Source organism: Lipotes vexillifer, unplaced genomic scaffold (genome assembly GCF_000442215.2).
Source record: "Lipotes vexillifer unplaced genomic scaffold, Lipotes_vexillifer_v1.1 scaffold1288, whole genome shotgun sequence".
Classification (NCBI taxonomy): Eukaryota; Metazoa; Chordata; class Mammalia; order Artiodactyla; family Lipotidae; genus Lipotes; species Lipotes vexillifer.
The window spans coordinates 273,748-289,342 of NW_006776097.1; the positions used below are offsets into that span (position 1 = coordinate 273,748).

At 37.0% G+C, this 15,595-nt stretch overlaps 1 protein-coding gene across 1 annotated transcript in view; it reads right to left on the bottom strand.

Moving 5' to 3' along the window:
* EXOC1 (exocyst complex component 1) overlaps positions 1–14,427 on the bottom strand; it is a 57,067-nt gene extending 42,640 nt beyond the window's left edge. The window contains 3 exon segments of the mRNA XM_007450261.1: positions 3,054–3,213; positions 9,950–10,080; positions 14,304–14,427. Of these exon segments, the coding sequence (XP_007450323.1) occupies positions 3,054–3,213; positions 9,950–10,080; positions 14,304–14,427 (415 nt within the window).
* Between the last annotated feature and the right edge of the window lie 1,168 nt (positions 14,428–15,595).

Below are 15,595 nucleotides of genomic sequence, written 5' to 3' on the forward strand. Positions count from 1 at the left end.
TAATGAATACTATCATCGATTTTTATTACCATATGGATTTTGTAGTAATATACTTTTCCCTGCACACAATTTCATAAAGTATGCAACCAATAGTACATAACAACATCAAGTAATAAAAATCTATGGAATAGAATAAGAAGAAAAGGTGTTACGCACCTTCTGTAACTTTAGGCAGTTCTGGAGAGTAAAAAGGTATGAAAAAAGCAGAGGAAAGTAAGCAAAGAATATTAGCTGGCTAGAAACGTACACAGGTTTAAATTTTAAAAATACTACCCATATTTCATTCGAACTTCATGCTACATTAAAGCTTAAAAGACAATGTCAAATACAACTACAAACTGGAAATATCCACAAGAAGCTAAATTTCCACTGTTCATTTTTTTAATTCATTTTCTGACAGTGACTAAAAATACATTTATCTTTCTATTTCCTCTTAATCGTTTATGAAACAGTACTGCCGAGTCCTTGGAGGAGAAAACTGGGAAACAGATCACTTCCTGGGGATTGTTTATAGGTCAGTTGTGACTCATGCGTTTAGTCTAGTTATTTTCACTCAAGGCCCAAACCTTTACCCAGACACTCCCTCACAGTGGATTAGTCATAAAACATTGTTAGAAAGGACAAGATGGAAGCAGTTTAAAAAAACACACACGATTATCAGTTCAAGCTGGCTTTTAAGGATTCAAGTCAAAGATTTAAAAAAAAAATCTGGCTGCAAGAATGAAAAAGAAAAGGCCAAACAAAAACTTCACTCTACTTCAACTGCTAACAAAGTCCTGTTTTAAGATCCTTCTACTAAGAAGCCCCAATTATTAGCACGAACATTCAATTGTCACCAATAAAAACTACTAAAGCTGCTACTGCTAACATTCCCAATGAACAGTCTTACTTACTTGAATGATTACTTAGCTCTTAAAAGGAGATGTTGATAATTTCTCATTTGTTTTCTAACATAACCCAAAGCTTGGAGACTTTTTTTTTTAAAATGGGAGTTAGTGGCCATGATTTTAAAGTCCAGTAAAACATTAAACAAGTTTATGGACATTAATAAAGCTACTATATGAACTCCATTAAACTAAAGCAACAGTTACTAATTTATAGAAAGTGATTTTCAAAATGAGCTCCTTAAGGATCTCAGTATTCTTAAAATTGATCTCAATTAGTTAATATTTATAAAAATAAAAATGTCTACACCTTCGTTTAAGGCCCTGAAAAATTAAATGTCTTGTCTTTTTTTAAAGCTAGTCACCTCATTCTCAAAAAACAGCAATACTCTTCTCATTGATTTTGGTAATATTTCTTAATGAGGTAAATACAGGTAGGTATGTACTTGCCCATATTGTTGACTGAATGAAATATATTGGTTTAAAATACATCCTAGGCAATAAGTAAAATCTGGAAACACATCATATTCAAAAACAGAACAGAAAGCTTATGAATCATTCACTGATCAGAATGTTCAACCCTGAAATGGTTAAAATAAAAAAAAAAAGAAAGCTACTCAGAACAAATTAAGCCACTATTCAAGGCATGGAAAATTACCAGAAATTTCTTAAAGGTTATTCCCTCAACACACTCAACCACCAAGACACTGGAGGCTAATGTTGGCGAGATGGCAACCCTGAGGGCTCCGACACAAGGCCAGCCCCACTGCAGGGAGAAGCATGTGGCCTGAGAGATGTGACTTGCCTCTGCCAGTTCCAAGCATCAAGCCTGAAACCAGTAATGGCCTCACTAATTAATAAGTGATGGACAAGAATACTACATTTAAGGAGAGAAAGACAGATGACCAAACAGCAAAGGAATTAAGTAAAACAAAATGGAGAAAGGACAGAGGCAAGTGACTAAGTCAAGGAATAGTCTGAAGCATCTGAAATTGCCATTTTTATAGGTCAAAATGGTTGAATATTGGCAATTTCAGATGTTTCACTTGACAGAACAGAAGCTTCTATTCTGAAATGCTAATATACAACTTAGGACAAATCTAAGTTTTCTTTCTAATATATAATTTAGAACAAATCTACTTGTTTTTTTCTCAATAAAGAGGGGCAACAACTCTGTCCACCTGCTGTTACTTCAATTGCTTTCTTTGAGATAAAGAATACAACACAAATTGCATCCGCAAGGCACACAGAACCCATCTTCTCACAATGTGCATGTCTTCATAAAAGATATTTTAAAAGAAAAAAACCTCATTGTATGTTTTCAACAATTAACAGTAGAGTTTTTGTCTTATAACACAAAAAAATCCCTAGTAATATTCCTGAAGACATACTGATCTAAAATACCCTAATTAACCTCACGTCTTAGGACTTTATCCTGATAATAGAATAATAATTGTTAATATATAATTGAGTTCTTACTATATATCTGGCATTGTTCTCATCATGTTCATATATTAATTTAATCCTTAAAACAACCCTATGGAGTCGATACTATTATTATCTCTGTTTCTGACATACGAGAAACTGAAACATAGAGTAGTAACCCAAGGTCACACAGCTATAGTAAGTGACGAAACCAGTATTTGAACCCAGGCAGTCTGACTCCAGAGTTGTTTCTTAAACACTACACCTACACTCTACATAAAAACAGAGCTACAAGGATATTCATCTCAGAGCTGTTTAAGATAAGCAAAGATTGGAAAAATTTTTTAAAGTGATTAGTTAAAAAATTATAGTATATCCAATACAATGGAATACTATGGGGCCATTAAAAATAATGTTGGGAGTAAGTGTTTAATAACATGGAAAATGTTCATGAAACAGGCATGTTAGGTAGCAACATAAATTTCTTTATTTAAAAAAAAGCATTTCAGTATGCACAGAAATGCATAGTTATCTCCGAGGATTAAGTTTATAAGTGATTTTCATTTAATTTAATGAATCAGTTTTCTATAATGAACAAGCATCACTTCTGCAATAAGAAAAATTATCTTAAAATTCCTTTACAGAAAAGATAATTCAGAGTTTTAAATACTTTGAGTAATGCCAAATTATATATTCACTTATAGATATACCTGATTTTACATATACATTTTTATTTAACTTTACCTTCCAGAAGCTGTGAGCTAACATTGACAAAATCAATTTTCTTCCGGAGATATCGCTGATTCAGTTTCCAAATGCATGAAATAAATGCATTCTTTTCAGCAGTGCTGCTGGCAACCCATTTATATATTTTTTCAAAATGTAAATCAAATTCAGGATTTTCCTGAAATAAAAATACACAAAAGATATTGTTTTTGATCATATCCTCTTTTCATTATTGTAAAATATATATTTCAATAAAACAAAAAAGAAGTTGAAGCTGTTGTTGGAAAAAAAAATCACCATTGGGGGGGACTTCCCTGGTGGCACAGTGGTTAAGAATCCACCTGCCAGTGCAGGGGACACAGGTTCAAGCCCTGGTCTGGGAAGATCCCACATGCCGCAGAGCAACTAAGCCCGTGCGCCACAGCTACTAAGCCTGCGCTCTAGAGCCCGCGAACAACAACTACTGAGCCCGTGTGCCACAACTACTGAAGGCCGCATGCCTAGAGCCCATGCTCCACAACAAAAGAAGCCACTGCAGTGAGAAGCCCATGCACTGCAATGAACAGTAGCCCCCGCTCGCTGCAACTAGAGAAAGCTCGCGCATAGCAACGAAGACCCAACGCAGCCAAAAAAAAAAAAAAAAAAATCGACTAAAACGTTTTTTCCCTCACGGAAACTGGTAATGTCAGCACAAGCAAAACTAAGTTATGTCTATATAATGTCATACCTAAACATCTACACAAAGAGATAGTCTCCAATAACTATAAATAAATTAAAATGAAATTCTACTCGAAATAGATGAGATAGAGAATAGATTAGTGGTTGTCAGGAGTCAGGGATTGTTGGGAGGAAAGAGGATGGGAGTGCTATAAAGAGGTAGCTGAGGGAGCTCTTTAAGGTGTTGTCATACTTCTGTATCTTGATTGTAGCGGTGGTTACATGGACCCACACATAATAAAATGGCAAAGAACTGTGCACGCGCGTGTGCACGCGCGCACACACACACACACACAAAATCGACTAAGTGACTTGCAGAGAATGGTTCGGAGAATTCAATTTATAGCACAAATTTTGTGTACCTCTCAAAAGAAGCTGGATTAAAAACAACATAGTGTTCTGGTAATTTCCTTTCTATGCCCCTTAGGTCTATGAGTGAAAGTATAGGATGTCTAATGGCCTGTGTCTCAGCTACCCAGTTTATAAGATGGCAATGGTTTCTGGTTTTGATGTGGACCTAATTTTTCTTTCTAAATCGCCTATGGGGTTTTAGAGTTATACTTTTTCTTTGATAATGTACTATTATTCACAGCTGTGAATCTTCTCATTATAACATGTGAGAAAAAATACAATCTATACCCTAGGGTGATTTCCAAGAACAAATGAGGTGAAAAGCAGGGACTGCTCCTGTTTACAATTCTGAAAATACAGAACAATTAAAGGTGTCTCAAAAGTGAAAAATACAGGCCTTTTAAGGTCATTTCAAATGAAAAAGAAGTTCAACTGGTGTGAGAGAACTGCACTATGCTCTCTACATGTCTCTTAAGCCACATTACAGAAATATTTTCATGCCTTGATATTCTCCCTTGAATTTAGAACTACTTGACTACTGTATAAAATATGAAAACATATGGATGTATACTTTCCTTCACATCCAAGGAATTAAAAATAGGCTCAAATGTTTTTAATGTTCTATAGAAGACTAAACGTGTATTCAATTAATTTAAAGTGTTATTTAGGGGGAATAAAATGTAATAAAGACCATAAGTAGGCAAGGAAAGTGATATGATTTTCACTGTGAAGATCTGGGATATAATTTAGGGATCAAGACTTACCTATGGTACAATCATATTACAGTAGCATGGATGTACTAATGAATTTATAGCTCAATAAGCAGAATTAAAGTGACAAAAGATTAAAAACTTTCACTTACAATGAAAAGGTAATTGCATTATTAATTGGTGCAGCCACTATGGAAAACAGTATGAAGGTTCCTCAAAGAACTAAAAATAGAGTTGCCATATGATCCAGCAATCCCACTCCTGGGCATATACCTGGACAAAACTATAATTTGAAAAGATAAATGCATCCCAATGTTCACTGCAGCACTATCTGCCACAGCCACGACAGAAAAACAACCTATATGTCCATCAACAGATGAATGGATAAAGATGATGTGGTACATATATATAATGAAATACAACTTAGCCATAAAAAAGAATGAAATAATGCCATTTGCAGCAACATGGATGCTACTAGAGAGTATCATACTAAGTGAAGTAAGTCAGACGGAGGACAAATACATATGATATCACTTATATGTGGAATCTAAAATGTGACACAAATGAACTTATCTGTGAAACAGAAACAGACTCACTGACATAGAGACCAGACTTGTGATGGCCAAGGGGGAGGAGAGGTGGGGAAGGGATGTACTGGGAGTTTGGGATTAGCAGATCCAAACTATTATACACAGAAGAGATAAACAAGGTCCTACTGTATAGCACAGGGAACAATATTCAATATTCTGTGATAAACCATAATAGAAAAGAATATGAAAAAGAATATATATATGTATAACTGAATTACTTTTCTGTACAGAAATTAACACAACATTGTAAATCAACTATACTTAATAAATTTTTTTTAAAAAAAGGTAATTGTGGACAAGAATGTCCACTCTCACCACTATTCAACATAGTTTTGGAAGTCCTAGCCACAGCAAGCAGAGAACAAAAAGAAATAAGAGGAATACAAATTGGAAAAGAAGAAGTAAAACTGTCACTGTTTGCAGATGACATGATACTATACATAGAGAATCCTAAAGACTCTACCAGAAAACGACTAGAGCGAATCAATGAATTTGGTAAAGTTGCAGGATACAAAATTAATGCACAGAAATCTCTTGCATTCCTATACATTAATGATGAAAAATGTGAAAGAGAAATTAAGGAAACACTCCCATTTACCACTGCAACAAAAAGAATAAAATACCTAGGAGTAAACCTACCTAAGGAGACAAAAGACCTCTATGCAGAAAACTATAAGACATTGATGGAAGAAATTAAAGATGATACCAACAGATGGAGAGATACCATGTTCTTGGATTGGAAGGATCAATATTGTGAAAATGACTACACTAATGAAAGAAAACTACAGATTCAATGCAATCCCTATCAAATTACCAATGGCATTTTTTACAGAACTAGAACAAAAAATCTTAAAGTTTGTATGGAGACACAAAAGATGCCAAATAGGCAAAGCAATCTTGAGGGAAGAACACGAACTGGAAGAATCAGACTCCCTGACTTCAGACTATACTACAAAGCTACAGTAATCAAGACAATACGGTACTGGCACAAAAACAGAAATATAGATCAATGGAACAGGATAGAAAGCCCAGAGATAAATCCACGCACCTATGGTCAACTAATCTATGACAAACGAGGCAAGGATATACAATGGAGAAGATAGTCTCTTCAGTAAGTGGTGTCGGGAAAACTGGACAGCTACATGTAAAAGAATGAAATTAGAACACTCCCTAACACCATACACAAAAATAAACTCAAAATAGATTAGAGACCTAAATGTAAGACTGGACACTGTAAGACTCTTAGAGGAAAACATAGGAAGAACACTCTTTGACATAAATCACAGCAAGATCTTTTTTGATCCACCTCCTAGAGTAATGGAAATAAAAACGAGAATAAACAAATAGGACCTAATGAAACTTCAATTCTTTTGCACAGCAAAGGAAACCATAAAAAAGACAAAAAACACCCCTCAAAATGGGAGAAAATATTTGCAAACAAATCAATGGACAAAGGATTAATCTCCAAAATATATAAACAGCTCATGCAGCTCAATATTAAAAAAACAAACAACCCAATTCAAAAATGGGCAGAAGACCTAAATAGACGTTTCTCCAAAGAAGACATACAGATGGCCAAGAAGCACATGAAAAGCTGCTCAAGATCACTAATTATTAGAGAAATGCAAATCAAAACTACACTGAGGTATCACCTCACACCAGTTAGAATGGGCATCATCAGAAAATCTACAAACAACAAATGCTGGAGAGGGTGTGGAGAAAAGGGAACCCTCTTGCACTGTTGGTGGGAATGTAAATTGATACAGCCACTATGGAGAACAGTATGGAGGTTCCTTAATAAGCTAAAAATAGAATTACCATATATCCAACAATCCCACTACTGGGCATATACCCAGAGAAAACCATAATTCAAAAAGACACACGCACCCCAATGTTCACTGCAGCACTATTTACGATAGCCAGGTCATGGAAGCAACCTAAATGCCCATCGACAGACGAATGGATAGAGAAGATGTGGTACATATATACAATGGAATATTACTCAGCCATAAAAAGGAACAAAACTGGGTCATTTGTAGAGACATGGATGGATCTAGAGACTGTCATACAGAGTGAAGTAAGTCAGAAAGAGAAAAACAAATATCGTATATTAACGCATATATGTGGAACCTAAAAAATGGTACAGATGAACCGGTTTGCAGGGCAGAAATTGAGACACAAATGTAGAGAACAAACGTATGGACACCAAGGGGGGAAAGCAGTGGAGGGGCGTGGTGGTGGTGGTGGTGTGATGAATTGGGAGATTGGGATTGACATGTATACACTGATGTGTACATAATGTATAAAAAATAAAATAAAATTCAAAAAAAAAATTGCATTAGTATTTATAAAGAAATCTAAGAGTCTTGGCAATTCATATGAAGCTTGACGGGAAATGATCTCTTCGCTGGGAATATTTCACATAATGCCATAAAAGAGGCTGACTGCTCCAGCAGCAACACTCACACAAATCAATGTGTGATGCAGGGACTTCCCTGGTGGCACAGTGGTTAAGAATCCGCTTGCCAATGCAGGGGACACCGGTTCGAGCCCTGGTCGGGGAAGATGCCACATGCCGCGGAGCAACTAAGCCCAGGAGCCACGACTACTGAAGCCTGTGTGCCTAGATCCCGTGCTTTGCAACAAGAGAAGCCACGACAATGAGAAGCCCGTGCACCGCAATTAAGAGTAGCCCCCGCTCACTGCAACTAGAGAAAGCCTGCATGGAGCAATGAAGATGCAACACAGCCAAAAATAAATAAATAAATAATTTTAAAAAATTATTAATGTGTGATGCAAAATGGCTGATGTTAGGCTATGTATAAAAATTTTATGTTTTATATCCATATGTAGCGTACACACACCAAGGTACCTGCATAAAATGAAAAAAAATCCATTAAGCAAGTCAGCAATGAGGTGTCAGCTGAGGAAAGCATTCAAATAAGCATTCAGCAATGTTAGGGAATTACACAAGTCAATGGGGTTATGAAGTGTGGAACTACTGAAGAGAAAAAGGCTTTTTTTAATAAAGGTGAATTTCTAAAAAGCCTTTCAAGTATTTTGTCTTGAACAGAAAATCTCTACTCTTGATCCTTCCCATAATAACAGAAATTATTAAATAATTGAAGTGTTTTTTAAAATCTCATTTTCATGTTCTTTCCAAATACATATACATGCACCCACATTCAAAGCACCTGTCAGACCCCATTTACCACATCCCACATTTTTCTAAAAACTGAGTGCTTTTTAGGAATAAAGCAAAGGCCCAGTTTGCCTAAAATATTTAAAGAACAGGCGTTCTCTACATTTTGGAAGAAATCTCAACTCTACAGATATGCAGTGTGCTTCATTAAAAAATCTTCTTGCACCTGACTCAACTGCCTGTCATGCTGTCCAGCTTTTAGTTCCTCAGAGGTTTGTACCAGGTCAGCATAAAACCAGACTTATTTTATCAGACTGCTTTACAAAGGTAGTTTTCACTTCTTTGTGCCTTTTTAATCACTGTATGAGACTTGTAGAGTTCAGTCAATGGACACATGTAGTTATAGTACTGTAAGCCTTGCTATCAGCCCCATCCACAGTACAGTAGATGTGGTGGTGCAAGGCATTCCCTAGAGCTCTGGAGGTGCCTCTGGGCTGCAGAGGAAGATGAGGGGGAGGGTTACAGAGGCTGAAGAGGAAGAAGCACCTACTTTAACCTGAGGGGGTCTACTTTATTTCTTTTTTTTTTTTAAAAAAAAGGGTATTGCTGTGAAAAGCCTTGAACTGTCAGGAATAAAGGTGGCCCTTTATCACGATTATCGTATTATTCAACTTTCCTGGAGTTTGAGTGTGACTTAAGGTGTAAGGTATCTTATTCTTTAATATCTTATTTAATGTCTTATATCTTATTCTTCAAAGTCTTTAAAACAAGGGGTGAAACTCACTATCACTGCCATCACTTGAGCCACAATATTCAAACCATAGTTTCAGAGGGCCAGCTTGGCTGCCTCAGCTGGTGATTCTACATTATTTTTAAGGACTACCTAAGGAAGATTCACTGTGGTTATATTTTCTGTGATTTCTGAACTAGGTTTTACCATTATATTTTCTGTGATTTCTGAACTAGGTTTTACCATTATATTTTCTGTGATTTCTGAACTGTTTTACCAAAACAATGATTTTTTTAAAAAACTACTCACACAACACACCACTTTAAAATCCATACTAATTTATGGATTTTATACTAAGTATACCTAACCTAAATACAGAAATGTACAGTCAAGGTTATTTTGCCCTAGTTATGTAGCCTGTGAACAAACATAATTGTAGCTTAAAAAAAAAGCACAAACAATGAAACAAGCTTACATACATACTTATTTTAAGTAGCCTGCGAATGAGAACTGAGAGAATGGAAGGTTGGATAATACACTTTAGACTAATTGCTGGTTAGGTGGTGAACTACTGGGTCACAAAACAAGTTTAGATCACCTAAGAAGACAACATATTATATTATGAAACGAAAGACACTTTCTGAATTCATGTCAAAGAACTAACAAAAACATACTTTAATAGCATCCTTGGCATCTACCACAGCAAGGTCTCGAAGGGCCCAAGCAATCTGCCTTTTGTAGAAATCTCCTTTATCAGATTTCTTGACTTTGACCACCTTCACCTGCACGGGGCGTTCAGTTGTCACTGTTGAATAAAACACACACTTTCATTAGAGACATTATTCATTTCCTCATTCTTCATTAATTCATTGCAAACACAGCTGTCAGGTGCCTGTACACAATACTAAAACAGGAATAGTACTTCATAACAAATGCTATGACTGAGGAATACACAGAATACTAATGGAAGAATCTAAATCAGACTAGAAGGTCAGAGGCAGATTACTTGAGAAGTAAAACTCTTAAAACTCAAAAATAAGGGGGCTTCCCTGGTGGCGCAGTGGTTGAGAGTCCGCCTGCCGATGCAGGGGACACGGGTTCGTGCCCCGGTCTGGGAAGATCCCACATGCCACGGAGTGGCTGGGCCCGTGAGCCATGGCCGCTAAGCCTGTGCGTCCAGAGCCTGTGCTCCGCAACGGGAGAGGCCACAACAGTGAGAGGCCCGCGTACCGTAAAAAAAAACAAAAAACAAAAAAACAAAAAAACCCTCAAAAATAAGAAAAAAAATTCAGATTAAAAAAAATGGGCCAAAGACCTTGACAGACACCCGACCAAAGAAGATATATAGACCACAAATAAGCATATGAAAAGATGCTCCACAGCATATGTCATCAGGGAAACGTAAATTCAAATGACAACGAGATACCACTACACACCTATTAGAATGGCCAAAATCCAGAGCACTGACAACATCAAATGCTGGTGAGGATGTGAAGCAACATGCACTGTCATTCACTGACGGTGGGAATTAAAAATGGTACGGGGGGCTTCCCTGGTGGCGCAATGGTTGAAAGTCCGCCTGCTGATGCAGGGGACACGGGTTCGTGCCCCGGTCTGGGAAGATCCCACATGCCACGGAGTGGCTGGGCCCGTGAGCCATGGCCGCTAAGCCTGTGCGTCCAGAGCCTGTGCTCCGCAACGGGAGAGGCCACAACAGTGAGCGGCCCGCGTACCGCAAAAAAAAAAAAAAAAAGGTACAGTCACTTTGGAGGAGAGTTTGGCAGTTTCCTAACAAAACTAAACGTACTCTTACCATATCATCCAGCAACTGCATTCCTTGGTATTTACCCAAAGGAGCTGAAAACATACGTCCACACAAAAACCTATACACGAATGTTTATAGCTGCTTTATTTATAACTGCTAACTTGGAAGCAACCAAGATGTCCTTCAGTAGGTGAATGAATAAACTGTGGTACATCTAGACAATGGAATGTTATGCAGCACTAAAAAGAAATGAGCTATAAGCCATGAAAACACATGGAGGAAAGTTAAATGCATATTACTAAGTGAAAGAAACCAATCTGAGAAGGTTACATCCTATGTGATTCCAATTACTATATGACATTCTGGAAAAGGCAAAACTGTGGAGACAGTAAGATCAGCGGTTGCCGGGGATTGGGGAAGAGATGAACAGGCAGAGCACGGAGGATTTTTAGGGCAGTTAAAATACTCTATATGACATTATCCATTTGTCCAAACCCAACACCAAGAGTGAAACCTACAGTAAACTATGGACTTTGGGTGATTATGATTTGTTAACGTAGGTTCATTCTTGGTAACAAATGTACCACTGTGGTGAGTAGTGTTAACAAAGTGAAAGGCTATGCATCTGTGGGGAAAGGGGCATAAGGGAAATCCCTGTACCTACCTCTCAATTTTCTTATAAACCTAAAGCTGCTCTAAAAAAAATAAAGTCTTAAAAATGTATTAATGCTAACAGTAGTTATTATTCACGACAGTATTAAAAATCTAGGAATAAATAAATATCTAAGGGTAAATATAACACATGTGCAAAGCCTTTAAAATTATAAAACTTGGGACTTCCCTGGTGGTCCAGTGGTTAAGACTCCGTGCTCCCAATGCAGGGGGCCCAGGTTTGAGCCTTGGTCAGGTAACTAAATCCTGCATGCCACAACTAAGAGCCCACATGCTGCAACTAAAGATCCCACATGTGGCAAAAAAGATCCCTCGTGCTGCAACTAAGACCCGGCGCAGCCAAATAAATAAATAAACATTAAAAAATTAATAATAATATCATAAAACTTATTGAAAGTCTTTAAAACTATAAACCTTATTGCAAGGCATTAAAGAAGACCAAGATAGAGAACCACACCATATTCATGAACAAGAAGACTTAATATCATAAAATGCAAGTTCTCTCCAAAGTGAGCTACAGATTCAAAACAATTCCAATCAAACTCCCAACAAAATTTGGAACTTGATTCTAAAATTCAGATGAAAAAACAAAATAACCACAAGACAACATAAAATCCAGATATGAGAAAGGACCCAGAAACACACACACTCACGCTCATCACTATAAACATGGACACAGGTAAATCAAAGACTGAAATGTGAAAGGTAAAATTATAAAACTTGTAGAATGTAGTATAGGAGAATACTTTTATTACTCCAGGGTATGGAAGGATATCTTAAATAAGACACAAAAAGGGGAAGCCATAAATGATCAGACTGATTAATCTGATTTCATTAAAAGGCATCACAAAAAGTGAACAGATAAGCCATAAACTGGGATGCATACAATCAGCAAATTACTATCCAAATTACATACAGAACTTAAAGAAATCGGTAAAAGGACAACCAACAGAATAGAAAAATGAGTAAAAGGCTTAAACAGGCAAATTTCTTAGGCAAGAAAATTAATGGCTAATAAATCCATGAAAAGAGGCTCAATCTCATTATTATTTAGGGAAATGCAATTTAAAACCACGAGATTCTATTTCACACCCACCAGATTGGAAACAACAGTCTGTCAAAACCAAGTTTAGACTAGGATGTGGAGAACCCAAAACACACACTGCTTGTGCGAGTGAAAACCAGTACAACTACTTTTGAAAATAATCTGGTATTAGGGTAGTGCTGACCATTCACTGCCTATGACCCAGCAATCTCACATTTAGGTGTCTACCCTAGAAGATTCTTGCCTGTGTACACTGGCAGACAAGGACAAACATGCTCACAGAAGTGCTGCCCGAATAGCAAAACCTGGAAACAAACCTCCTGGTCATCACTGGTAGGATGGGTAAGTAAACAGCAGTACTCTCAGCATAGAATACTACACAGCAGTGGAAATGAAAGAATTACAGCTATGGGAGAAAAACAAGAGATAACACTCACAAACATACTGTTGAGTAGAAAAAGTCACAAATGAATACCTGTGCTATGATTCAATTTATGTGAAGTTCAAAGACACACAAATATAACAATGTACATTCGAGATTACAAACACATATGGTAAAATGATAAAGAAAAGCAAGGAAAGAGTAAATCACAACTCAGGATACTAGTTACCTCTTAATGAGGGAGGGAAGGGAATGGGAGCAGAGCAGGGCACACAGGAGACTTCAAAGGTAATGGTAAAATTCTTCTTATTCTGGATAGTGGTATATACAAGTGTTCACACCTTGTATGTATGTTACAGAAATACTTTTGTGGGACTTCCCTGGTGGTGCAGTGGTTAAGAATCTGCCTGCCAGTGCAGGGAACACGAGTCTGATCCCTGGTCTGGGAAGATCCCACATGCCACGGAGCAACTAAGCCTGTGCGTCACAACTACTGAGCCTGTGCTCTAGAGCCCTGAGCCACAACTACTGAGCCCGTGTGCCACAACTACTGAAGCCCAAGCACCTAGAGCCCGTGCTCCACAACAAGAGAAGCCACCACAATGAGAAGCCTGCGCATAGCAACTAGAGAAAGCCCGCGTGCAGCAACAAAGACCCAACACGGCCAAAAATAAATAAATGAATTTTTTAAAAAAAGAAATACTTTTGTATCTACTCAAGATTTAATTAAAGACAATTGAAAAAAAACGAATTTGTTGGCCCGATTTTCCAATCACAGAAACAATGAGAATATTTTATTTATTTTTGAAATTGAATTTCTTTTTTTTTTTTTAAGTGATACATGGCCATTCTTTTACTTTTAAAATTTATTTATTTGGCTGCATCAGGTCTTAGCTGCAGTTCACAGGATCTTCTTTGTGGGATGCAGGATCTTTCGCTGCAGCACACAGGCTTCTCTAGTTGTGGTGCACAGGCTTAGCTGCCCCATGGCACGTGGGATCTTAGTTCCCTGACCAGAGATCGAAGGCATGTCCCCTGCATTGGAAGGCAGATTCTTAACCACTGGACCACCAGGGAAGTCCGAGAATATTTTAAACAATGAGGAAATGATCCCTACGGAATAAAAGAATGCCAAACAAGAACCTTGACTTACTAAATACCCACCTGTGGCACACAAAAAACAGTTCTTTTTCTTTTTTCCTGCTTTGCAGACATTGACAATACTCAGCAGGCGTTCGTCATTTGGTGTAAAAATGTCTCTTTGTAATGCGTGCTTGATTGCTGTCATCTTTACTCAACTGAAAAAATTCAGAGTATAGATATTATACTCATTCTCAAAATCATTCTATCTTACATTGTTCCATTTAGGATTAAAAAAATGATCTTATTTATGGCAAATAAGTGTAGGATGAATGATTTAATACATTAGTATACCTACATCATAAAAATAAAAAGCTGTATGTTTGGAAAAGAAATTAGAGAACCAGTGATATCAAACTCTAAAATCTTTGGAAGTGTTCAGCAAATATTATAACATTTTTTAAAAATTTAGGAAAAAATTAAAAAACCCATGCCCAATCCTCAAATATAAATTTCCTATATAAAGAACTCTTACAACTCAACAATAAAAAGACAAGTAACGCAGTTAAAAACTGAGCAAAGGATCTGAATAGACATTTCTCCAAGGAAGAGATACAAATGGCCAATAAGCACATGGAAAGATGTGCACCATCATCAGCCATTAGGGAAATGCAAATCAAACCACATTGAGATACCTACCACTTTACACAGCTAGGATGGCTAAAAATTAAAAAGACAAGTGTTGGTAAAGGTGTGGAGAAAAAGGAAGTCTCATATATTGCTGGTGATTATAAAATGCTGCAGCCACTTCAGAAAACAGCTTGGTGGTTCCTCAAAAAGTTAAACATGGTTTACCATATGACCCAGCAATTCCACTCCTAGGTATATACTCAAGAGAACTGCTAAACATATGTCCACACAAAATCGTGTACCTAAATGTCCACAGCAGTATTGTTCACCATAGTCAAAATGTGGAAACATCTCAAATGTCCTGATGAACAGCAAAATGAAATATATCCATACAGTAGAATATTATTTGGCCATAAAAAAGGAACAAAGTACTGATACATACTACATGAGTGAATCCTGAAAACATGATGCTAAGTGAAAGAAGCCAGTTACAAAGAACCACATATTTTGTGATTCCATTTATGTGAAATGTCCAGAGTAGACAAATCCATACAGATGGATTGATTTGTGGTTGCCACGGGTTGAGGGCAAGGAGGAATGGGCAGTGACTGCTAATGTGTATGGGGCTTCTTTTTGGGGTGATGAAAATGTCCTTGAATTAGATAGTAGTGATGTTTTTATAACCCTTTGAATATACTGGAAACCACTGAATTATATACTGAAAAAAGGTGAATTTATGGTATATT